We start from the raw sequence: 25,287 nt of genomic DNA on the forward strand, positions 1-25,287 counted from the left end.
TTTCTCCGCGTGGCTTAGTCTCCGTGTGTGTGTGTGTGTGTGTGTGAGCGCGAGACTATGTGTGTGCATGTCTGTGTGTTTGCTCGTATGTCTCCGTGTGTGTTCACGTGTGTGTACCTGTGCTTGTGCTGCTTGTGGCCGGGGCTCGTGTCAGAATGACTGCCGCCGTGGCCTTGGGAACCACCTCAGCGCCTTGGAAAAGCAGGGGCCCTCAGCGGTAGGGCCTTCTCTATCAGCAGTGCAGAGAAGCAGGGGTCCCTGGACTTGGAGACCAAGGCAGGGCCCCTTGGCCGGTGGCCCATGTCGAGGGGGGGCAGTGAGCTCACGGAGCAGGGGAATGTTCTGCTGACACCCTCCTCGGGGGTCTCAGGCCCAAGTTTCTGGTGCCAACCCACCCCCACCACACCTCATCAGCCTGCATCTCCAGCCCGATGGACCCGACCACGGCCCACGCCTCCCAAGCCATCCGGGATGCCATGGCGAGGGCAGTCCTAGTGCCCACCTGACGATCCGAAGCGCCCTCCTCCTCCAGCCGATGCGATCAGGAAAGACGGTTCAAGAGGTACGGAGGTAAGAAGTGCCGGGCTCCTGCGCTGCTTGTGGCAGGCGGCCTACTTCCCCGGGACGGCCCCGGGCACCGCTTCCAGCCTTCTCCTGTGCGACTGCGGCGGGAGAGCGCTGACACTGCGGCCGGCCAGCCAGCCGGGCACGCCAATGGGCATGCGCAACCGGGGCCTCAGAAGCGCGAGCGCTGAGCAGAGGCTCGCGTCACAGTGACGGTCGCCGTATCCTGGGCAACCGTCTCAGCGGTTTGCCAAGGCAGGGGCTTGCTGCGGCAGTACCTGGGCTTTAGGCGACGCCACCCACCCCACCGCGATCGTCGCCACGGTCACGCGATTTCCGGAGTCCGGCTTGGCGGAACCAGGCTGAGAAAAGGTCCAGGCGACCTTCAGGGATGCCCAGGGCGATGAATCCCCAAGGATCCCATAGATGTTTCAGGCCTGCCCAGGCTCTGTTGGGGTGCATCTCCTTGAAGGCTGTCCATGCTGGAAATTCCAGGTAAGGTCAGCCTGTGTGCTGCGGGGCTCCTCTATCCCCGAGGGGCTTCCCGGAAGGGAGGAGAACCGCACAGCCTCAGGAGCTGCCTGCGACTGCTGGATTTCTCCGCGTGACTTAGTCTCCGTGCCTGTGTGTGTGTGTGTGTGTGTGTGTGTGGACTTGGAAACCAAGGCAGTGCCCCTTGGTGGGTGGGCCATGTCGAAGGGGGGCAGTGAGCTCACGGAGCAGGGGAATGTTCTGCTGACACCCTCCTCGGGGGTCTCAGGCCCAAGTTTCTGGTGCCCACCCACCCCCGCCACACCTCATCAGCCTGCCTCTCCAATCCTATGGGACCCGACCATGGCCCACGCCTTCCAATCCATCCGGGATGCCATGGCGAGGACAGTCCCTAGTGCCCACCTGACGATCTGAAGCGCCCTCCTCCTCCAGCCGATGCGATCAGGAAAGCCGGCTCAAAGAGGTACGGAGGTCAGAAGTGCCGCGCTACTGCGCTGCTTGTGGCAGGCGGCCTCCTTCCCCGGGACGGCCCCGGGCACCACCTCCAGCCTTGTCCTGTGCGGCTGCGGCGGGAGAGCGCTGACACTGCGGTCGGCCGGCCGGGCGGGCACGCCAATGGGCATGCGCAAGCGTGGCTTCAGAAGCGCGAGCGCTGAGCAGGGGCTCGCGTCACATTGACCGCCGCCGTGTCCTGGGCAACCGTCTCAGCGGTTTGCCAAGGCAGGGGCCCGCTGCGGCAGTTCCTGGGCTTTGGGCGACGCCCCCCACCCCACCGCGATCGTCGCCAGGGTCCCGCGATTTCCGGAGTCCGGCTTGGCGGAATCAGGGTGAGAAAAGGTCGAGGGGACCTTCAGCGATGCCCAGGGTGATGGATCGCGAAGGATCCCCAAATGATTCAGGCCTGCCCAGACCCTGTTGAGGCGCGTCTCCTTGAAGGTTGTCCATGCTGGAAATTCCAGTTAAGGTCAGCCTGTGTGCTGCGGGGCTGCTCTATACCGGAGGGGTTCCCAGAAGGGAGGAGAACCGCACAGCCTCAGGAGCTGCCTGCGACTGTTGGATTTCTCCGTGTGGCTTAGTCTCCGTGTGTGTGTGTGTGTGTGTGGACTTGGAAACCAAGGCAGGGCCCCTTGGTGGGTGGCCCATGTCGAAGGGGGGCAGTGAGCTCACGGAGCAGGGGAATTTCCTGCTGACACCCTCCTCGGGGGTATCAGGCCCAAGTTTCTTGTGCCCACCCACTCCCGCCACACCTCATCAGCCTGCTTCTCCAGCCCGATGGGACCCGACCACGGCCCATGCCTTCCAAGCCATCCGGGATGCCAAGGCGCCGGCAGTCCCTAGTGCCCACCTGACGATCTAAAGCGCCCTCCTCCTCCAGCCGATGCGATCAGGAAAGCCGGCTCAAAGAGGTACGGATGTCAGAAGTGCCGGGCTCCTGCGCTGTTTGTGGCAGGCGACCTACTTCCCCGGGACGGCCCCGGGCACCGCCTCCAGCCTTGTCCTGTGCGGCTGCGGCGGGAGAGCTCTGACACTGCGGTAGGCCGGCCGGCCGGGCACGCCAATGGGCATGCGCAAGCGGGGCCTCAGAAGCGCCAGCGCTGAACAGGGGCTCGCGTCACAGTGACCGCCGCCGTGTCCTGGGCAAACGTCTCAGCGGTTTTCCAAGGCAGGGGCCCGCTGCGGCAGTACCTGGGCTTTGGGCGACGACCCCCAGCCCACCGCGATCGTCGCCACGGTCACGCGATTTCCGGAGTCCGGCTTGGCGGAACCAGGCTGAGAAAAGTTCGAGGGGACCTTTAGCGATGCCCAGAGCGATGGATCCCCAAGGAACCACTAATGTTTCAGACCTGCCCAGACTCTGTTGGGGCGCGTCTCCTTGAAGGCTGTCCATGCTGGAAATTCCGGGTAAGGTCAGCCTGTGTGCTGCGGGGCTGCTCTATCCCCGAGGGTCTTCCCGGAAGGGAGGAGAACCGCACAGCCTCAGGACCTGCCTGCGACTGTTGGGTTTCTCCGCGTGGCTTAGTCTCCGTGTGTGTGTGTGTGTGTGTATGTGTGTGTGTGTGTGTGGACTTGGAAACCAAGGCAGGGCCCCTTGGTGGGTGGCCTATGTCGAAGGGGGGCAGTGAGCTCACGGAGCAGGGAATGTTCTGCTGACACCATCCTCGGGGTTCTCAGGCCCAAGTTTCTGGTGCCCACCCACCCCTGCCACACCTCATCAGCCTGCCTCTCCAGCCCGATGGGACCCGACGACTGCCCACGCCTTCCAAGCTCTCCGTGATCCCAAGGCGAGGGCAGTCCCTAGTGCCCACCTGACGATCTGAAGCGACCTCCTCCTCCAGCCGATGCGATAAGGAAATGCGGCTCAAAGAGGTACGGAGGTCAGAAATGCCGGGCTACTGCGCTGCTTGTCGCAGGCGGCCTCCTTCCCCGGGACGGCCCCGGGCACCGCCTCCAGCCTTGTCCTGTGCGGCTGCAGCGGGAGAGCGCTGACACTGCGGTCGGCCGGCCGGCCGGGCACGCCAATGCGCATGCGCAAGCGGGGCCTCAGAAGCACGAGCGCTGAGCAGGGGCTCGCGTCACAGTGACCGCCGCCGTGTCCTGGGCAACCGTCTCAGCGGTTTGCCAAGGCAGGGGCCCGCTGCGGCAGTACCTGGGCTGTGGGCGACGCCCCCCACACCACCGCGATCGTCGCCTCGGTCCCGCGATTTACGGAGTCCGGCTTGGCGGAACCAGGCTGAGAAAATGTCGAGGGGACCTTCAGCGATGCCGAGGGCGATGGATCGCCAAGGATCCCCTAGATGTTTCAGGCCTGCCCAGAATCTGTTGGGGCGCGTCTCCTTGAAGGCTGTCCATGCTGGAAATTCCAGGTAAGGTCAGCCTGTGTGCTGCGGGGCTGCTCTATCCCCGATGGGCTTCCCGGAAGGGAGGAGAACCGCACAGCCTCAGGAGCTGCCTGCGACTGTTGGGTTTCTCCGCGTGGCTTAGTCTCCGTGTGTTGGTGTGTGTGTGTGTGTGTGTGTGTGTGTGTGTGTGTGGATTTGGAAATCAAGGCAGGGACCCTTGGTGGGTGGCCCATGTCGAAGGGGGCAGTGAGCTCACGGAACAGGGGAATGTTCTGCTGACACCCTCCTCGGGGGTGTCAGGCCCAAGTCTCTGGTGTCCACCCACCACCGCCACACCTCATCAGCCTGCATCTCCAGCCTGATGGGACCCAACCACGGCCCACTCCTTCCAAGCCATCCGGGATGTCATGGAGAGGGCAGTCCCTAGTGCCCACCTGACCATCCGAAGCGCCCTCCTCCTAAAGCCGGAGCGATCAGGAAAGCCGGCTCAAAGAGGTACGGAGCTCAGAAGTGCCGGGCTCCTGCGCTGGTTGTGGCAGGCGGCCTCCTTCCCCGGGACGGCCCCGGGCACCGCCTCCAGCCTTGTCCTGTGCGGCTTCGGCGGGAGAGCGCTGACACCGCGGCCGGCCGTCCGGCCCGGTACACCAATGTGCATGCGCAAGCGGGGCCTCAGAAGCGCCAGCGCTGAACAGAGTCTCGCGTCACAGTGACCGCCGCCGTGTCCTGGGCAACCGTCTCAGCGGTTTGCCAAGGCAGGGGCCCGCTGCGGCAGTACCTGGGCTTTGGGCGACGCCCCCCAGCCCACCGCGATCGTCGCCACGGTCCCGCAATTTCCGGAGTCCGGCTTGGCGGAACCAGGCTGAGAAAAGGTCGAGGGGACCTTCAGCGATGCCCAGGGCGATGGATATCCAAGGAACCCCAAATGTTTCAGGCCTGCCCAGACTCTGTTGGGGCGCGTCTCCTTGAAGGCTGTCCATGCTGGAAATTCCAGGTAAGGTCAGCCTGTGTTCTGCGGGGCTGCTCTATCCCCGATGGGCTTCCCGGAAGGGAGGAGAACCGCACAGCCTCAGGAGCTGCCTGCGACTGTTGGGTTTCTCCGCGTGGCTTAGTCTCCGTGTCTGTGTGTGTGTGTGTGTGTGTGTGTGTGTGTGTGTGTATGTGTGGACTTGGAAACCAAGGTAGGGCCCCTTGGTGGGAGGCCTATGTCGAAAGGGGGCAGTGAGCTCACGGAGCAGGGGAATGTTCTGCTGACACCCTCCTAGGGGTTCTCAGGCCCAAGTTTCTGGTGCCCACCCACCCCTTCCACACCTCATCAGCCTGCCTCTCCAGCCCGATGGGACCCGACGACGGCCCACGCCTTCCAAGCCATCCGGGATGCCATGGCGAGGGCAGTCCCTAGTGCCCACCTGACGATCCGAAGCGCCCTCCTCCTCCAGCCGATGCGATCAGGAAAGCCGGCTCAAAGAGGTACGGAGGTCAGAAGTCCCGGGCTACTGCGCTGCTTGTGGAAGGCGGCCTTCTTCCCCGGGACGGCCCCGGGCTCCGTCTCCAGCCTTGTCCTGTGCGGCTGCGGCGGGAGAGCGCTGACACTGCGGTCGGCCGGCCGGCCGGGCACGCCAATGCGCATGCGCAAGCGGGGTCTCTGAAGCGCGAGCGCTGATCAGGGGCTCGCGTCACAGTGACCGCCGCCGTGTCCTGGGCAACCGTCTCATCGGTTTGCCAAGGCAGGGGTCCGCTGCGGCTGTACCTGGGCTTTGGGCGACGCCCCCCACCCCACCGCGATCGTCGCCACGGTCCAGCGATTTCCGGAGTCCGGCTTGGCGGAACCAGGCTGAGAAAAGGTCGAGGGGACCTTCAGCAATGCCCAGGGCGATGGATCCCCAAGGATCCCCAAATGTTTCAGGCCTGCCCAGACTCTGTTGGGGTGCGTCTCCTTGAAGGCTGTCCATGCTGGAAATTCCAGGTAAGGTCAGCCTGTGTTCTGCGGGGCTGCTCTATACCCGAGGGGCTTCCCGGAAGGGAGGAGAACCGCACAGCCTCAGGAGCTGCCTGCGAGTTTTGGATTTCTCTGCGTGGCTTAGTCTCCGTGTGTGTGTGTGTGTGTGTTTGCGCATGTGTGTGTGTCTGCTCGTATGTCTCCGTGTGTGTTTACGTGTGTGTACCTGTGCTTGTGCTGCTTGTCGCCGGGGCTCGCGTCACAATGACTGCCGCCGTGGCTTTGGGAACCGTCTCAGCGGCTTGGCAAAGCAGGGGCCCTCAGCGGTAGGGCCTTCTCTATCAGCAGTGCTGAGAAGCAGGGGTCCCTGGACTTGGAGACCAAGGCACGGCCCCTTGGTGCGTGGCCCATGTCGAAGGGGGCCAGTGATCTCACGGAGCAGGGGAATGTTCTGGTGACCCTCTCCTCGGGTGTCTCAGGCCCAAGTTTCTTGGGTCCACCGATCCCCACCACAACTCATCAGACTGAATCTCCAGCCTGATGTGACCCGACCACGGCTCACTCCTTCCAAGCCATCCGGGATGGCATGGCGAGGGCAGTCCCTAGTGCCCACCTGACGATCTGAAGTGCCCTCCTCCTCCAGCTGATCCGATCAGGAAAGCCCGCTCAAGGAGTTATGGAGGTCAGAACTGCGGGTCTCCTGTGCTCCTTTTGACAGGCAGCTTCCTTCCCCGGGACAGCCTTGGCACCCCTTCCTTCCTTGTCCTGTGTTGCTGCGGCGGTAGATCGCTGACAGTGCCGTCCGTGGGCCGGGCACGCCAATGCGCATGCGCAGTCGGGTCCGCAGAAGCGTCTGCTCTGAGCGCTGGCTCTCGTCACAGTGATGGCCGCTGTGTCCTGGGGAATGGTCTCAGCGGCTTGGCAAAGCAGGATCCAACTGCGGCAGTACCTCTGCGTTGGGCGACGGCCCCCCCTCACGCCGATCGTCTCCACGGTCCCGCGAAATGTGTGCGATTCATGCTGTTAATTTCTACTTTTGTTGGTGAGAATATAAAGGCTTAGAGAAATAAAATTAATTATCTCAGATTACACAACTGGAAACTGTTAAATCCAGAATTCTCTCTCATGTGTATGTATGTCTAGGTTACAGCAGCATTAATCAATTTTTATGATTCTTTTTTTAACCTGTGTCTATTTTGTTTCTAATTTTTCTAGTATCAGAAACTCAATTTTTATTAAATCACTTTGGTTATTTTTATTTATAATGTCAAAAACCTGATGAAAATATTTTAGTAAGATCTTTAAAATTTATATGTCTGTGCTTTGCGTTAAATCGACAGAGTCTGGTTATTAACATTGCTTTGTAAAGCAGGTGGTTTCTAGGTATAATGAGACAATATTTAGTGGAGGGATCAATGCAAACTGTTAAATACATGCCTCACTTAACTAAGCCAGTGACTACTTGACCCTAGCTAATCCATGACATGTTCAATTTAATTTACTGCTCCCATATGTTCTGTTTTTTTTCTTAAAAAAGTTTCTATTCTGAATTTTATGCAAAATCCCCTAATTTAAATATTTTCAATTCATTTAATACCTTTTGTTAACATTGTGCTGACCAAAAAGAATGTCCACTGTCCCAATTCAAACCAGTTTTAATCTTTAGTATGGATAATAACTGAGGTTTTAATTCAATTGTTTTTCTACTTATATTTTCCCTATTATTGTGAAAATTATCACAGTTTTTCAGTTAACCTTAATATTTAAACCTTAACTTTTATGACATACTAAACATTTGTGTCCCCTCAATATTCATATGATGAAATCCTAATGCCACAATATTGAGAGGTAGAAAGTTTCGCAGGAAATTAGGTCATGAGGGTGCAGCCCTTATGAATGGTCTTGGTGCCCTTACACAAGAAACCCTAGACCAATATCTCCCTATTACCCCATCCCTTCAGTCTCTGATAATCACCCTTCTACTCTTTGTTACTATGAGTTCAACTCTCTTAGATTTGCATATATGTGAGATCATGTGATATTTATCTTTGTGTGTCTAGCCTATCTCACCTAACATAATATTTATAGTTTTATACATTTTACAAATGTCAAAATGTCTTTCTTTTTTAAGGCTAAATAATATTCTATTGTAAGTATATACCACAATTTCTTTATTCATCTACCAATGGAAATTTAGAGTGTTTCCATATCTTGGCTGTTGTAAATTAAGCTGCCATAAAATATGGGATAAGAGTGCAAGTGACTTTTCAACATACTGATTTTGTTTCCTTTGGCTATGTAGCCAGAAGTGGAATGGCTGGATCACACGCTAGTTCTACTTTCAAATTTTTGAGGACCCTCCATACCGTTTTTCATGACTGTATTAATTTATATTTCTTCCAACTGTGGGCAAGGTTTCTCATTTCTCCACATCCTTACCATCACTTGTTATCTTTTCTTTTTCTGATAATAGCCATTCTAACATGTGTAAGGTGATGTTTCACTGTGCTTTTCATCTAATTTCCTGGATGGTAACTGAGTTGAGAACTTTTTCACATACCTGTTGGCCATTTGTATGTCTCTTTTTGAGAATTGTCTACTCACGTGTTTTACTCATTTTTAATATGTAGTGTAAAACAATGTGAATAATATTAATAATATTTTGCTCTATTATTGAAATTTGTTATGAGAATGTATCTTTTTATTTATTGATTTGAGGCAAGGTCTTACTTTCCTCAGCCAGGCTGGAGTTCAGTGGCACATTTAAAGTTCACTGTAGCAAGCCTTCTGAGCAGCTGGGACTACAGGTGCTTGCCATCACTGCTGGCTAATATTTGTATTGTTTGTTTGTAGAGATGTGGCTTTGCCATGTTGCCCAGAGTTGTCTCAAACTCCTGGGCTCAGACAGTCCACCAGCCTCGGCCTCCCAAAGTGTTGTGATTGTAGGCATGAGTCATCATTCTGAGCTTAAGAGAGCATATCTTAAGTGTTCTCACCACATCAAAATAAGAAATATATTTAAAAATAATAATAAAGGAGTAACAAAGAATATGATACTATCTGAGGTGGTGGATGTTAACTAACTTGGTTATAGTGATTATTTTACTATATATGAATATACATATATACATACATATATATATTTCATCAAATTGTAAACCTTAAATATATACAATCATCAATTGTCAGATATTCCTAAATTGAAAAAGTAAATACAACTAATAACAAATAAATAAGACCCCAGAGAGCGCTGTTGCCATCTTTCTCCCATGAAAGTTTACAAGAAGCTGGTAGTCTATAACTCAAGAAAACTGACTTCACTAGAATTTAACCATGCTAACACCAGCATCTCTGACATCCAGCCTCCCGAATTATGAGAAATACGTTTGTTTATAAGCCACCCAGTCTACAGTACTTTGTTATAGTAGTCAGAACTTCCTAAGACACCTTTATTAATAGGGCATTTATAAATGCAAATTAAAACCAACCTCTCCTTATCCTTTTCTCTCTATGAAAGTCCTCTAGAAAAGTAAGGGCATTTATTTCACTTTCTTCTATTTTGTAACTTTAAACTCTTAAGTTACCTGGGGCCGTAGTCTAAGGTTTAGTTAACCTAATATGTATTACACTTTTTTTTTTTTTTTTTTTTTTTTTTTTTTTTTTTTTTTAGCAGAGAGCAACTTATTAGACATAGAGAGAGAGAGGAGAGAGAGCTCCCATGCTGCCATGGGAGGGATCCAAGGGAGGAATCCCATATTATACATTTTAATCTAAAGTTTGTCTTAATAAATGCTTAACAATTTGTCATTAGAAAACATTATTTCATTTATTTAGTCCTTACATTTTTCTTAAGCATTTTAATGTATATCATCACGTAATCACAAATGTAAAGTTTCCATATACTTTAAAGGTGAAGATTCATCATCTGTAAACAACCTTTTTTCTGCCAGAAAAAAAAGACCAATTTTTCTCAATCCTGCATTAAAATAAAATTAGAGAAAGCAAAATAGTTTGTTTACAGGATTTCTTGCTTATATCAAAGCAATTATGTAACTTTATTTCTTGAAGATATGTTTCAGTATAAGTTTCATTGTTCTCTGTAAGTGAACTTGAATCATCATTTAGTAGAAAAAATAGAATGATTTTTCCCACAGCAAACCCTCCAGTGACCAATTTCTTCTCTCTGTTTCTCAAAAGATAGCTGCATCAGTATTTGAACCAAGATGTTTCTGTGCACTTCATGAAGTAATAATCTTTCTTGAAGTCTTTTTCCTCCTCGTTAAAAAAAATCACATCTTCTCCCTCCTAGATAGAAAGCACTTTCTTGTGATTTCTAACTAGTAATATTATTTTGAGGAAAAAATGTGCATAGTACTTCCATCTTGACTATTTTTGAGAATTTTTAAATAGTCTTTCGACTTAACATATTATCTACATTAATTTTGTGTATTTTAATTCCCTTGCATTGTTCGTTTTCTGAATTTCTGACTTTATTATCCTTCATGCATTTTTAAAGTCTCATCTAATTTACAACTCTTTGCTTTCTTATTTCATAATATATGTTTCTGATGCCATTGTGCCTGTCTGTGTTTCATCCAGCTCATTTCACTGTCCTGCTAAAATCTGACAGCATTTTCTTCCAGCATAACACTCGATATTCATGTTTCAAATTGTTGTTCTGTTGTCTTCTGGAACATGTACTTCTTTACAATGATGTTGAAAGACTCATGCTATTGGTGACAAGTGGTGAAATTAGACACAAAAGTAGGTATCTACATAATTATATTCTATAATACTTTGTGAAATGACTGATTTTAATAGAAATTTTACTATTGCTTTGCTATGTGAAAGATTTTTCTGACTTTAAGGCAATTGTTATTTGACATCTGAATATTCTGTTGTGGCATACATTTTTAAAACTCAGATTTATGCCACTCAAGTTTATAGTGAATATACTTTAATTTAAATAACTATAATTAAATAGCATACTAGATGGATGTTTTTTCATTTTCCGTGTTCATTCAATTAGGAAAGATCCTTATTTGCTTTGTCTACAAAGGGCCGGGTTTTCCTTGCCTAAGTAAAACATCGATGTAATTTGAATCAGTGTTCTTATCACTCTAAGCAAAATTGAATTAAATTTGAGTCCTTTAGCCTTAAACACAATTCCACTCTTCAGTTTATTAAGGGTCAGAATTTGCACCATTAGGTGGTGCTATGGTTTGAATGTATTCCTGAAAGTTAATGTGCTAGAAACTTAATCCCCAATGAAATACTGTTGAGAGGTGGGATCTTTAAGAGGTGATTAAGTCATGAGGGCTCTGCCCCTGTGAATGGATGCAAGCCCTTATTGTAGGAGTAAGTTTTTTATCACAAGAGCAGGTTTGTTGCAGAAGCAAATTTCGTTCTCTCTTGCTAACTTGCTGTTGCCCTCACTTGGTCTTTTACCTTGCACTAAGAGATGATGCAACATGAAGGCCCTAACCAGATGCTAGCATCATGCTCTTGGACTTCCCAGACTCCAGACTGTGAACCAAATAAATGTATGTTTATTACAAATTATGCAGTCAGCAGTAACTATAGCAGCAAAAATGGACTAAGACAGGTGGTTTTACATTTTGTTCCCCAATGTGTGATATGCAAATAAGAATTTACTGAAGGTTATAAAACTATCCAATCTTGGGTCTAATTTCAGAAAACCTCAAAATCCTACAGACCAACACAGGTAGATAAATGGACAGATAGATAGTAATACAGATACATATCTTCAAAAATAGTGTTTAGCTTTAAAATATTTTGAATTTTGAATTTTCAGGAGTCAACTCATATCTCTGGTTTTAATGAGGTAGCAAAATAGAATAAGCTAAGTATATATCTCTCAAACATAAAAAGATATACTTCACAAAGTTTCTGTTAACTAATAATTGGAAAAACAGTAAGGACTTCATTTGCTTAGTTCAATTGTGATCGATAAATATTTGCTTCTTGCTTATTACATTCCTTGCACTGTGCGACACTCATCCCTATTGCTAGATTAGTATCTGAAGATGTAGATGAGACAAAAATGCAAATATCCTGCTATAATATGGATGAGAAATGCTATCATTGCAAAACAGAATCTCTGTAATGGACATTTAACACACACTTAGTGGTCAAAGGAAGCTTTGGGCAATATACTCTTTAATTGACATTATTCACTCTTTAATGGCCATATACTCTTTAATTGACATTATTCACTACTGTTGCATTTCTTGAAAATAACCAACATAGCACCCAATTCAGTTAATGTATTTAGTATAAGCAGATCAGAGACTTACTGATAAACATCATCCAGTCTGCAAGTTCTGAACCAGGATATCTACACTATATCCATAAATAAGAGTATAGACTTTGGAAAAAACTTCACCTTGATTTAAAAACTGGATCTTCTATTTTATTTTCTTAATGTTTTTATCTGCAAAGTAATGATAAAACTATAGCCAGTCTCATAGATTCTTTTTTAAGGCTTCTATACAGTAATCTATGTACTAAGTAAAATACTGCATGTCTAGTATACAGGTAAAAGAGTGGCAATTATTAGTGTTCCTATATCTAATATTTTCATTATTTTTTCTTAACTAAAAATGAACTGTCAAGAATTCATAGAAGATGGTGGAATAGAAAGCATCTAAAATCTGTGACCCTACCTAAACAATAATTGTACAGGCAGAATCAGTCTGGTGTAACTTATTTTGGAACTCTGGAGTTCATAGAGGCTTGCAGGTTCCTAGAAAGGAATATGTGATAAATTGAAGCTAATTTCAGTCAGCATCACCTTTTAGCATAGTAGTTGCCATCCATCCCCCACCCTTTTGCCCCAGGATCAGCTGTGAACATGTTTCTGGAGAAGGTTACACAAATCTTGCCAGAGTCAGGGTGGGGGAAAAAAGACCCTGTCTTCCAAGTACCAGAGGTCTGTGCTCTATTTTACACAGATCTCACAGAGGTCTAGACAAAAATGGGTATTTGTTGTATTGCATCTCCCTGCATTGTGGCAAGTTTCACCCACTCCATCTGAAACGGTTTTCATGGTATTTAAAGGGCCTATATGTTTGTTGGTTTGTTTCCATCTCTATTTTCTCTCATGCCCCTTTTGAAAACCAAACCTTGAACACCAGAACCTTTAAAAGCAACTGCATACAATGGGAAAGTTAGAAAGTCACTGAACATGCCTATGGGAAGGCAAAGGTTCAGAAAGACCTGAAAATACCTTAAGTGTATACCTCAGTCTGATCTTTGGCACAGAGACAACATGCAACAATTTAAAAAACAACAATAACAACAACCAAAACCCCAGCAAACCCTAGGGAAGGTAGGAGGATATAAAATATAGTCACTACGTTATTAGATTCAAATGTCCAGATTTCAACTACTAGGAAAAAAATCACAAGGTGCACAAATAAATGAAAATATATGGTTTATGCAGATGAAATAAATAAAATAACAGAAATTGTCCATGAAAAAGACTTAATTATAAGTTTATTTGTCAAATAAATTAAAACAACTTTCTTAAAAATGCTCAAAGAGGAAAAGGAAGACTATGGAGTACATCAAGAAAGTGATGTAAGAATAAAGTGAAAATATCAACATACAGATAGAAAACCTAAAAACAAACCAAACAGAAATTCTGGAGCTGAAAAGTGCAAAAATATAAACGAAAAATTCACTAGAGAGATCCAAAGTCAGATTTGAACAGGCAGAAGAATCAGTGAACTTGGAAATAGGATGGTAGGAACAACAGAGCTTGAACAATAGAAACAAACAAAATGTTGAAGAAAAGTGATCAAAACCTAAGGGACCTGTGAAACACCATCGAGACCATGCATTGTGAGAGCCCCAGAAAAAGAAGAGAAAAAGAAAGGAACCTACAAACTATCTGAAGATATTATAATTGAAAATTTCCCAAATTTGATGAAAGTCATGAATATAAACATCCAAGAAGCTCAATGACTCCAATTAGATGAACTCATAGAGACACACTGAAATACATAATCAAACTGTCAAAAGTAAAGACAAAGAGAATCCTAACAGCAGCAAGAGAAAAGGACTTAACAGGTACAAGGGATCCTTAACATAAGCAGATTTTACATCAATATCTTTAGAAGCTAAGAGGGAGCGAGCTGATATATTAAATGTTCTAAAAGACAAAACAACAAGAATCTGACAAGCAAAAATCCTATATTTAGAAAACCTGTCCTTTAAAAGTAAAGGAGAAGTAAAGACATTTCTAAATAGACAAAAGCTGATAGAGTTCATTTTCAAAAGACTTGTCTGTGAGAAATGGCAAAGGGAATCTTACAGGTTGAAATGAAAGGATGTTAGAAAGTAATTCAAAGCCTTATGAAGAAATAAGGATCCCAGCAAAGGCAAATACATGGGTAATTGTAAAAACTAGTGTTACTATAACAGTGGTGTATAAATACACCTTTGGTTTTCTGCATAATTTAAAAGACTTGCATTTATTTCAAAAAAATTAGTCTAAAACTTAGTATTATTGAAACTTTGGTTGGTAATTCCATATTTTAATATATATATAGTTTAAGAGATTAAAGCATTATGAAATTATAAGTTTATGTTCTTGAAAACTAAATATATAAAAATATAATTTTTAATTTAAGTTAAACTGGTATAAATTCAAATTGAAGTGTTAAAACTTTATGATATTTTATGTAATTTCCCTGGTAAATTATATAAATAAACTAGCTAAGAAATATACACAAAAGGAAATAAAAAAGGAATTTAATATTTTACAACAAAAAAAATAGCTAAATTCAGAAGACAGTAATGCAAGAAACAAGAGACTAAGAAACTGTAAATATGTATAACACTAACAGCAATGTGGTGAAAGTCCATTCCAATCAGTGAACTTTAAATGTAAATTGATTAAACTCTCCAGTTAAAAGGCAGACATTAGCAGAATAAATTTAAAAAAATAATAATAATCCAACTACACTGTGTACAAGAGATTTACTTTAGATCCAAAGATACATAAAGGTTGAAAGTTAAAAAATATAAAAGAATATTTTATGCAAAAAGTAACTGAGAGATAATAGATACATTAATATCAGAAAAATAGACTAAATCAAAAAAGCTTCAAAAGACAAAGGATGTTATATATCAATAAAAGTTTTCATGTAGCAAGAAAATGTAACAATTTAAAAACATTTACAGGCTGGGTGTGGTGGCTCATGCCTATAATCCCAGCACTTTGGAAGGCTGAGGCACGTAGACCATCTTACTTCCATTTCTCTAGATCACTGCTGTCTAATAGAAAATTCTACCATGATGGAAGCATTATCAGTCAGTATTTTCTAATACAGTACCTGCTAGCCACATATGGTGATTCAGTACTTGAAATGTAGTTACTGCAACTGCTGAACTAAATGTTTCATAATATTTAATCCTAATTAATTTAAATAGTCACCCGTTTCTAATGGCTATTGCATGAGATAGTGCAACTCTGGATATTTACCTCTATAAATATTTTTTAAAGTATTTAATTTTTCAACACTCTTGTTCCTCTTCTCCTCCAAAAATAAAGACACAGGTTTTATCAGAAAAAAAGATAGCACTTCAATCTGCATTGAGGAGCTTGAGAGAGAAATTGATGAGGCCTAAGCAGCATCACAGACAAATGGCACCAGGTGCTGTCTTCTGACTCTTTCCTCCACACCGTGCTCAGTCTACACTTTTCTCTAAGGCACCTCGCAGCCCATGACTAATTATAGTGAGTATAGTGAGACAGGTCTATTTCTGTAAGATGCAGGACTCCTCTAAATGGTAACTTTGACAATTACTTAGCAGAAAACTTAGATCTGTTTGAGAATCCTTTTATCAAGCCTCCTTTATTTCCTCTTTCCTTTGCAGGAGTCAGATGTGCATCTTGGTGTGGAGATTCACTTTGCTTCTTCCAGCTGCCTCCTCCTTTTCCTTTGCAGACATTTTTCCCTATAAACCTCTTGCACATCTGATGTTAACATGGCAAATACTACTCAGAGGACCTGAAATAGCACACAGGTCCTTGATCTTTGTTAATAAAATATATTTAATTTTATTTCAGGGTTAAAAGTCAACAAATCTCTAGAGAGAAACAGATCGTGGGTAACATATAATGAGTGACAGTTAAAATAATTAGAAATGTTTTCAAAATATATACAACTCCCTTCTGAGATGAGAAATCTAATTTTCATGGGAATATTTTGCCATTTTCTCCCTACTGAATCACTCTCTCTTTTGCTTATGTCTGCATCTTACATATGATAAAAGCATGATGATAGATTCAAAGAGAAATAATTTCCCATTATGGCTCAGTTGAAAAATGTATATAAATATGTCTGGAGCAGTGATTCTTAACCTGGCTGGTTTTGGTCTGCCAAAGAGTATTTGTAAATGGAGACACCATGGCTTGTCAGAGTTGGATTGCTGCTACTGGCATCTATCAGACAGAGGTTATGGCTGCTATTAAACATCCTATAATGAACAGTGCAGATGCTGCACTACAAAAACAATCACCAAGCCCAAAATGTAAATAATGCCAAAGGTGAGAAATCGTGGTCTAAAACAAGTTCACAAAGCTTATGCGTATTTACGAATGATCTTTTCAAACCGTGTCCACATATTTGAAAGCTGATTCACATAAAATATAGCTACTCCTAGACACACAAGAAACATAAGATTCCTCTTTAATGACAAACATTTTTAGTGTTGGAGTAATTTTGTACCACATTTAGGTGGCATATCCCATCACAATTCAATCAAACTTTTTGTTTCTGTAAAATTAATATTTGTTAAGTCAGTAGCTGAGAAATGATTTTTAATTATTAAAGTTATCTTGTATTTAAGTAACATACTCTGTAACTATAATAGTAAGATTATGAGGCTAGACATAAATCATTTTCTGGTAACATTACATTACTAAATAGTGAAAAGGACCAGTAAATACCAAGATTGTTATATTTAAAATTGATTAAATCCTGTTATCTTCCTGTTCAGTGTCAAAATCTGATTCAGTTCACACATACACACACAATCAGAAATAGAAATGAAAAGTATTATTGGGCCAGGATATGTGAGAAATCTTTGAAACATATCCACTAAAATATATATTGAAACACATATTTAAATATATATAAATATATATGGAGAAAGAGAGAGTGTGTGTATTACAATTGAACAGTAAACCCAAACCCAAAAGACACTTGGTGGTTTACTGATATAATAGGTCCAAGAAGAGGCCACTGATAAGTTACAGGGTAATTACTTGTGTTTACAGGTGACTTTTTTTTCCACACAGCAAAATGTGTGTGAATTGCTCTTAGCACATCAATATTCTCTTAATACAGCAGCGACGGTCTCTGAGTTATTGTCTGTGAGAAATGTGAAGCAAGATGTACCATCTATTGTTGTAAGTTAATCTGTCCCTATTATATCACTGAAACAAGATCATAATACAACCTTTAAAAACATATCTCACAAATCTCACAAATAGATTATACAATATCTGATAATATAACAGCTGATTTTTTACTAAAGTATGAAGGTACTGCTAGATTTGTGAAAACTTTTTCAATAGGGAAGACCAAAATCAGAAGGTGCTCCATATCACAAGGAACTGTGTGTAATTCAATATACAAAGTGACTGGCAGCCAGTAGATTTTATGAAAATCGGAAGATAAAAACAGTAAATATATACTGAGAGATGAAATGGCATATACTGGATTGAATCTGGATGATGGAGAGTTAAATTTCAATACCCTTATATACCTTTTACCAGCAAGGGTGGGAAGAGGAGTAAAACTAACGAGTAAAGAATGATGTAGAATGAAGGGGCGTAAAAGAAGCTCTACCTTAAAATAAGAAAATGGGGGTTAAAAGTAACTGTGACTTGCTCAATGTCTCCAAATAAGTTGTGACCAAGATACAAAACTCGAAAGAAAGTCCAATGGGTCAAAGGATTATAAATCGTTCTACTATAAGGACACATGCACATGCATGTTCATAGCAGCACTGTTTACAATAGCAAAGACCTGGCACCAACCCAAATGCCCATCAATGATAGACTGGACAGGGAAAATGTGGCACATATACACCATGGAATATTATGCAGTCATCAAAAATGATGAGTTCGCATCCTTTGTAGGGACATAGATGAACCTGGAAACCATCATTCTCAGCAAACTGACACAAGAACACAAAATCAAACACCGCATGTTCTCACTCATCGGCGGGTGTTGAACAATAAGAACACATGGACACAGGGAGGGGAGCACTACACACTGGGGTCTGTTGGGGGGAAATAGGGAAGGGACAGCAGGCGGTGGGGAGTTGGGGAGAGATAGCATGGGGAGAAATGCCAGATATGGGTTAAGGGGAGGAAGGCAGCAAATCACACTGCCATGTATTCACCTATGCAACAATCTTGCATATTCTTCACAGGTACTCCAAAACCTAAAATGCAATTAAGAAAAAAAAAAAAAAGAAAGTCCAATGGGTCATAGAAAGTTCAATATAGTTTGATACCATTTATCTCTCTGTCTATTGACACATTTGTGAATTGTTTCTGATGAACTTCTTAGGTGCTTATCTTTAATATTTTTTTTAAAAAATAAGCTTTTAATATTATGACAGCAAGTTACCAAATCTCAAGAAGCAGCAACTGAGCAAGTGGCACTAAACTCGTAAATATAGATCAAATATACTGCAATGAGTAATGATCCACTTCACCTAATGGTCAGCTTGCCCTGTCCTGAGACTTTTAAGGAATATACCAATTCAGGAGTTAAAAACTACTTTTCAAATAGTTGGTGACATTTTCTGATATCTTATAATTCATCAGAATATGTATTTCTAAATATAATACCATGTTTAAATCTGAATCCTTCAGGCATCAGATTTTTTAACATTCTCAATAACTTCAAGTTGACTTAGCATTACGTATTTATCTTTTTCATTTGAAAAGTCATAATTTAAGAATTTGTCAATCAATTGATTATAATTTGTCATATAAATTCACTCAGTTTTTCTCTCCTGCTTACTTAAGATCAACAAGAAAGTATTTTAATGACATAAATATTTTAAGTATAACAAGACCAGAGAAGTAGCCAAGGAGACTTGAACAGCAGAGAGCTGTGGAGAATATAAACATAGTTTGATGATGTCAGGGACAAAATAGAGAGATGGCCACTAAAGGGACAGTAAAAGGAATATATTCAAAACAAGCTACTACCTGAATATTTTTATCTACATGTCATCTGAAAAATCTTCAGTAATGTAATAGGATCTAGAAATTTTTTTTTACTCTCATCACTAAGAAGTTAACTTTTGTCTATTGGCCAGGCTTGATGGAGGAAATGCTATTGCAAAACTGACCTTACTGACAGCAATGATGATAATAGGACTCGATAAATATATAGGGTGGGTCATTCAGAGTCAAAGGAAGGCAAATATTTTAATGTATAATAAGGTCAGAGAAGCAGCCAGGGGGTTTGGGCAGCAGAGAGCTATGGAGAAGGTTAATAGACCTTAAAGGCACTACTGTTAATTTGGTTTAACAAAATAAAATAAAAAATAGATTCTCTAAAGATTGAAGAAAGTTAATAAAACAAAAAGTTGTAATTCCTTGCCAGGTTTCCAGACAAAAGCCGGTTTAGGACCTGGACACTTCTGTCTGAAAATGAGACCAGCTCTACAGGAAAAAGGATGATGCAATAGCATCTCTCTTCAAGACAAAGTAGGACGTAAGTAGAAAAAAAACTTAGTAGGGCTTCTCTAAAATATCTTTAATCAAAAAAGAGAATAAAGGACTCTGGGAGAATGGAGGACACTCCAATTTAAACAGTTTTCTATTGAACATTAGACAGAATCTTGGAAAGCCACGAACATATGCCTCTCAGATCTCCTGCTACTACTGATTGATGGTCCCTGCTTCTGCCTTTCTGAATCCATCACCACTTTCACACTGTGGTCCCACTTTCCAAAGGCTTCTCCCAGACAATGGCTAGAAGCAACCCAGCCTAATAAAGTTTCATTCCTGTAAGACATGAGAGGCTACCAATTGGAGATGTGGGCCCCATGGCTCCCTTTCAGCCTGGCTGCACCTGCTTTGAAACTGTGTTGCAGTCTGTGTTTCTTCCTATCCAACTCTCCTTCCTTTCCCCTGTCCTTCACTGATGAACACCTACTAGTATTAGGTGGCTCTCCCTGCCTTCTTTATATTTTAGCTGGTTATTCTTCACAGTCATTTCCATGTATATAACTCTCCTGTACATGTACTCCTATCTTTGTTTCCTCCTTCTCAGAAGATCCAGGGAAATAGACCACAGGATAGGGATTTGGCACTGACTCATTCATTCACACCTGGAAGCCAATAAAATGCCCTTCTCAGTAGTACATAGTGACTGATAGCTTCTGGAAAAAGGTGGTGACCAAATTGCTAAAGAATTCTCATGTACACAGGTGACTTGAGAAAATATCTAGCTTGAGAAACTGCCACTTGGGGTGCAATAGTTTAGGCATTTGAAAAATATGGGGCAAACAGTGATTATTACATAAGCGGTGGATTAGACTCATTATTATTATGTCAAATTGATGCCTGCTGTGGAACATTGTTTTTGTTGTTGTTGTTGTTTATTTGTTTGAGATGGAGTCTTGCCCTGTTGCCCAGGCTGGAGTGCAATGGCGTGATCTGAAATCACTGCTACCTCCACCTGCCGGGTTCAAGGAATTCTCCTGTCTCAGTCTCCTGAGTAGCTGGTACTACAGGTGCACTCCACCACCACACCCAGCTAATCTTTTTATTTGTAGTAGAGATGGAGTTTCATCATATTTGTCGGGCTAATCTCTAATTCCTGACCTCAGGTGATCCACCGACCTCCACCTCCCAAAGTGCTGGGATTACAGGTATGAGCCATCGCGCCCAGACTATTAATTGTTATAAGCTAAATATTAGACCCTTTATCCTCTGTAAAAGAACAGATGATGGCCCAACAAGCTGAAGAATCAATAGTTTGAGTCACAGAGTTTCAGAGATATTTACATGTGAAATATAAATGCTCAAAGCAGGTCTGTCATGTTAAAATCAGGGCTGTGGTTGGAAACTCCTGTGCTCTTGCAACATGAGAGGGGTAAATACCTTCAGAACTTGTAGAGCTGACAGCTTCTTAGTAAGAACAAAAGCATACCCAGTGTTGGTCGATACTGCAGACACTTCTCTTTGTTAAGTCAATAGGTGTCCCACCAATAAGATTTCCCCACCTCCTCTCCTGACATCAAGCTCCAGTAGCTAGAATCCAATAGCTAGGATTAAATCCCAACATAACATTACTGAATATATGCTAGGCTTGATGACGGAGGAAATACATTATTCACTAACAGAGCTACAAAAGTGAAATAGTGTGTTTCAGTAGGTAACCAGAGTGTATGAATTGATTGGATTATAAAGATGCCATATTAAGAAGGGCAAAATGTAGATTAAATATTAATTCACTGAAATAGGGGAATTTTTTGAGATATCTGGCACGTAATCCAGTGGATGGGGCAAATTTACCACTAGAGAGGTTCCGAGAAGGCTAGAAAAGAAACATATCTAAGGTGAGTGATGTCAAAAGAATAAAGAGGCTAAGGGAATTTGGAATGCTAAAATAGGAATATTATATAAACCCAGAAAAGCCACCCAAGGATTATGTTCCACAGGAAGGGTCAATGCATGCACAATTCACTAAGGCCTTCAGGAATGCACCAGGGATAGGGGAAGTGGCACCACTAAGAAGTTCAATAGCAGCAATTATCCAAACATCAGAACCAATGAAAGGAGAGGCATTTACATAAGTGGGAATTGTTAAAACTCAAGGAATGACAAGGCCACCAAGAAGCCTAGCGATGAGAGCCTGAACACCAGAAACCATAAGGTCACACCATAAAGATAGGTAAGCTTGATGCACAGAGAATGGAGAAAATGGTTCAAAAAACGTGGATGAAGTTTCTAAGAACAAAGTAGGCATGTAGCCAACAACAATCTACCAAACACAGAAGTGGACCCACGCCCATAGTAAGAGGTAACAGGTAAGAACCTAGGAAGAAGAGATTAATGGCAGGCACCCAAACAAAAAGTCATACTCCTTCATTCGGTTCTCAAGTTTCAGCCTATTTCCAGACCCAACAACCATGGACTGAAGAAGGATCTGTGTCCCTGAGTAGAAGACTCCTCTAATAAGGTGGCATATCCAGATAGTTTATATTATTATACATAGAGTCTAAGTGGGCATTGATACCTAGAGCCCCAAAGCATCATCCTGGGCCTCCTGGTAGAGTCAGAGCTGAGAAGGGCAAGGTAATAATGTAATCCTTGCAATATGAACTTGGCTGATATTCAACTAAGTGGGTCTAAGTAACCACTCAGTGGTTATTTCTTCTTCCAAATGTTTAATTGGAATTGATTTAGTTGACAATTTGCTTAAATCCCACATTAGTTTATTGGCCTCTGGGATAAGAGTTATCTCCCTGAGAAATACTGAATAGAAATGGCTCCCTGCCCCCAGCCAAAATGATAACTCACACATCATATTTTATGGATACGGCTAATGATAGATACTTACTATCATGGCTTGTGTGTGTTTGTTAGAGCTGCCATAACAAAATACCACAGGTCAGGTTGCTCAAACAGCAGAAATTTACCTTTTCACAATCATGAAGCTAAAAGTTCAACATCAATGTGTTAGCTGGTTTGATTTCTTCTGAGGCCTCTCTCCTTGACCTGAAGATGGCCATCTTCTGTCTCTGTCCTCAAACAATCTTTTCTCTGTGTACCACATATCTGTTTGGATCTCTTCTTCCTATAGGGACAACGTTCATACTGTATTAGGACCTACCCTAGAATCTTATTTTACTTTACGTACCTCTTCGAAGGCCTTTTATCCAAATAAAATCACATTCTTTGCTATCGAAAGGAGTGTAGGGTTGCGCGTGTGCCATGGACTCAGCCGCCCGGTGATATTGACAATAGGAGAGAGAAAGGGGCATTGACTGCCACCCACCGCGGGTAGCGAACTGTGGCTCCGGCAGCGGCGGCTCCAGCTCCTGCAGCTCCTCCTCCTCCTCTGGTCCCCTTCTCTTGCTGCCGCTGCAGATCCAGTCTTCCTCCCTCCCTTCCCCCCTCCCCACGTTGCCGCCGCCGGTCCCGGGCAACGAGCTGAGGCGCCGCCCGTCAGGAATGTGAGCGAGGAGCCACCGGCGGAGCCACAACGGGGTCGGTGCCGATTTGATGGGACGGGCCCGCGGGGGAGGATCGTGAGGCCGCCGCCGCCGCCGCCGCCGCCGCCGCCGCCGCCGCCGGAGCGCTGAGGTTCGGGTCCGGCCGTGAGGCCTAGAGGCTCCGCCGCCGCGGAACCGGAGGGACGCCGTACCGGACAGCCGTCGCCCCAGGCTCCCCGCAGCTTCCCGGACCTCCCGCTGCACGTCCCGGTCCCGCCGCCCGCCCTCGCTGCGGCCCCCTTGCCCGTCTCCGGCCCCTCCAAGCCACAGATCGTCTTCGGATTCTTCCTCAGAAGCTTCAAGTAGGGATATGTCTTCAGCACCAGCTACTCCTCCATCAGTGGATAAAGTAGACGGATTTTCTCGGAAGTCCGTGAGAAAAGCCAGACAGAAGAGGTCGCAAAGGTCCTCACAGTTTAGGTCTCAAGGCAAGCCTATTGAGTTAACACCTCTGCCGCTGCTAAAAGACGTTCCATCCTCAGAGCAGCCTGAACTGTTCCTAAAGAAACTTCAGCAGTGCTGCGTCATTTTTGACTTCATGGACACGCTATCTGATCTTAAAATGAAAGAATACAAGCGCTCCACTCTTAATGAACTGGTGGACTACATTACAATAAGCAGAGGCTGTTTGACAGAGCAGACTTACCCTGAAGTAGTTAGAATGGTATCTTGCAATATATTCAGAACTCTCCCTCCTAGCGACAGCAATGAATTTGATCCAGAAGAAGATGAACCTACCCTTGAGGCATCGTGGCCACATTTACAGCTTGTGTATGAATTTCTCATACGATTTTTGGAAAGCCAAGAATTCCAACCCAGCATTGCCAAAAAATATATAGATCAGAAATTTGTATTACAGCTTCTGGAGCTATTTGACAGCGAAGACCCTCGGGAACGGGACTACTTAAAAACAGTTTTACACAGAATTTATGGCAAGTTTCTTGGTCTTAGAGCATTTATCAGAAAACAGATTAACAATATTTTTCTAAGGTTTGTTTATGAAACAGAACACTTCAATGGTGTAGCTGAACTGCTGGAAATATTAGGAAGTATTATCAATGGCTTTGCTTTACCTCTTAAGGCAGAACACAAACAGTTTCTGGTGAAAGTGCTGATCCCCTTACACACTGTCAGGAGCTTATCACTCTTCCATGCACAGCTGGCATATCGTATAGTACAGTTTCTGGAGAAAGATCCTTCACTCACAGAACCAGTTATTAGGGGGTTAATGAAATTTTGGCCTAAAACATGTAGTCAAAAAGAGGTCATGTTCCTTGGGGAACTGGAAGAAATATTGAATGTGATTGAACCTTCACAATTTGTTAAAATCCAAGAACCTTTGTTTAAACAAATTGCCAAGTGTGTATCTAGCCCCCATTTTCAGGTGGCAGAAAGAGCACTCTATTACTGGAATAATGAATACATCATGAGTTTGATAGAAGAAAACTCTAACATCATCCTTCCCATCATGTTTTCCAGCCTTTATAGGATTTCGAAAGAACATTGGAATCTGGCTATTGTGACGTTAGTGTACAATGTGTTGAAGGCATTTATGGAAATGAACAGCACCATGTTTGACGAGCTGACAGCCACATACAATGAGAAAAAGAAAGAAAAGGAGTGTGAAGAATTGTGGAAAAAATTGGAGGATCTAGAGTTAAAGAGAGGTCTTAGGCGTGATGGAATAATTCCAACTTAACAAAAATAATGACAACAGCATTACTAACCTGTGGAGTCATACATTTATGTAGTAGAAGATGGAGCCACAGTTTTCTGTATTGTGCAACTTTACAGTAGATTTCACATTTGTTTCATTATTACAACAGCACTGTATATACCTGTCTCTAAGTAAAGGAAAAAAAAAACAAGGACTTCAATCCAAAGTTTGGACAGTAGATGGACTTCTCAGAACTTTGCAAACATAATCATTGTTCTAAGCCTCACTAAAAAACAAATCGGTCTTCAAAGATCTGTTGATGAAATTGCTATGTTAAAATTCCATTACTGGGAGTTCCTTATTTATCACTAGCAGAGAGTATGATACAATTTTCAAATGTGAGCCATCTTAAATTTAGCTTGTCTTTCTGCTAAGCTGTTAAATGTATTTATAGTAAAGGAAAAAAAGACTGTCATTTCCTTATAAGTTTGTATAACATCCTCCTCTGGATC

General features: G+C 43.8%; 1 protein-coding gene and 1 long non-coding RNA gene across 2 annotated transcripts; one reads left to right on the plus strand and one right to left on the minus strand.

Moving 5' to 3' along the window:
• Window positions 1-12,238: 12,238 nt before the first annotated feature.
• LOC135273410 (uncharacterized) lies at window positions 12,239-22,606 on the minus strand. The gene is made up of 3 exons (XR_010341206.1): window positions 22,543-22,606; window positions 18,277-18,318; window positions 12,239-12,286 (listed from the first exon to the last, which is right to left on the minus strand). It is a non-coding gene; the product is annotated as an uncharacterized LOC135273410 (long non-coding RNA).
• Window positions 22,607-23,417: 811 nt separating this feature from the next.
• On the plus strand, window positions 23,418-25,067 carry LOC135273403 (serine/threonine-protein phosphatase 2A 56 kDa regulatory subunit epsilon isoform-like). Its single transcript, XM_064372406.1, has one exon. It carries the CDS (start codon window positions 23,429-23,431, stop codon window positions 24,815-24,817), a length of 1,389 nt encoding a protein of 462 aa, XP_064228476.1. The 5' UTR covers window positions 23,418-23,428; the 3' UTR covers window positions 24,818-25,067.
• The last annotated feature ends 220 nt before the right edge of the window (window positions 25,068-25,287 follow it).

The sequence above is a fragment of the Aotus nancymaae genome, unplaced genomic scaffold (genome assembly GCF_030222135.1).
Source record: "Aotus nancymaae isolate 86718 unplaced genomic scaffold, 86718_ANA_hifiasm-v0.15.2.pri h1tg000001l, whole genome shotgun sequence".
NCBI classification, from domain to species: Eukaryota; Metazoa; Chordata; class Mammalia; order Primates; family Aotidae; genus Aotus; species Aotus nancymaae.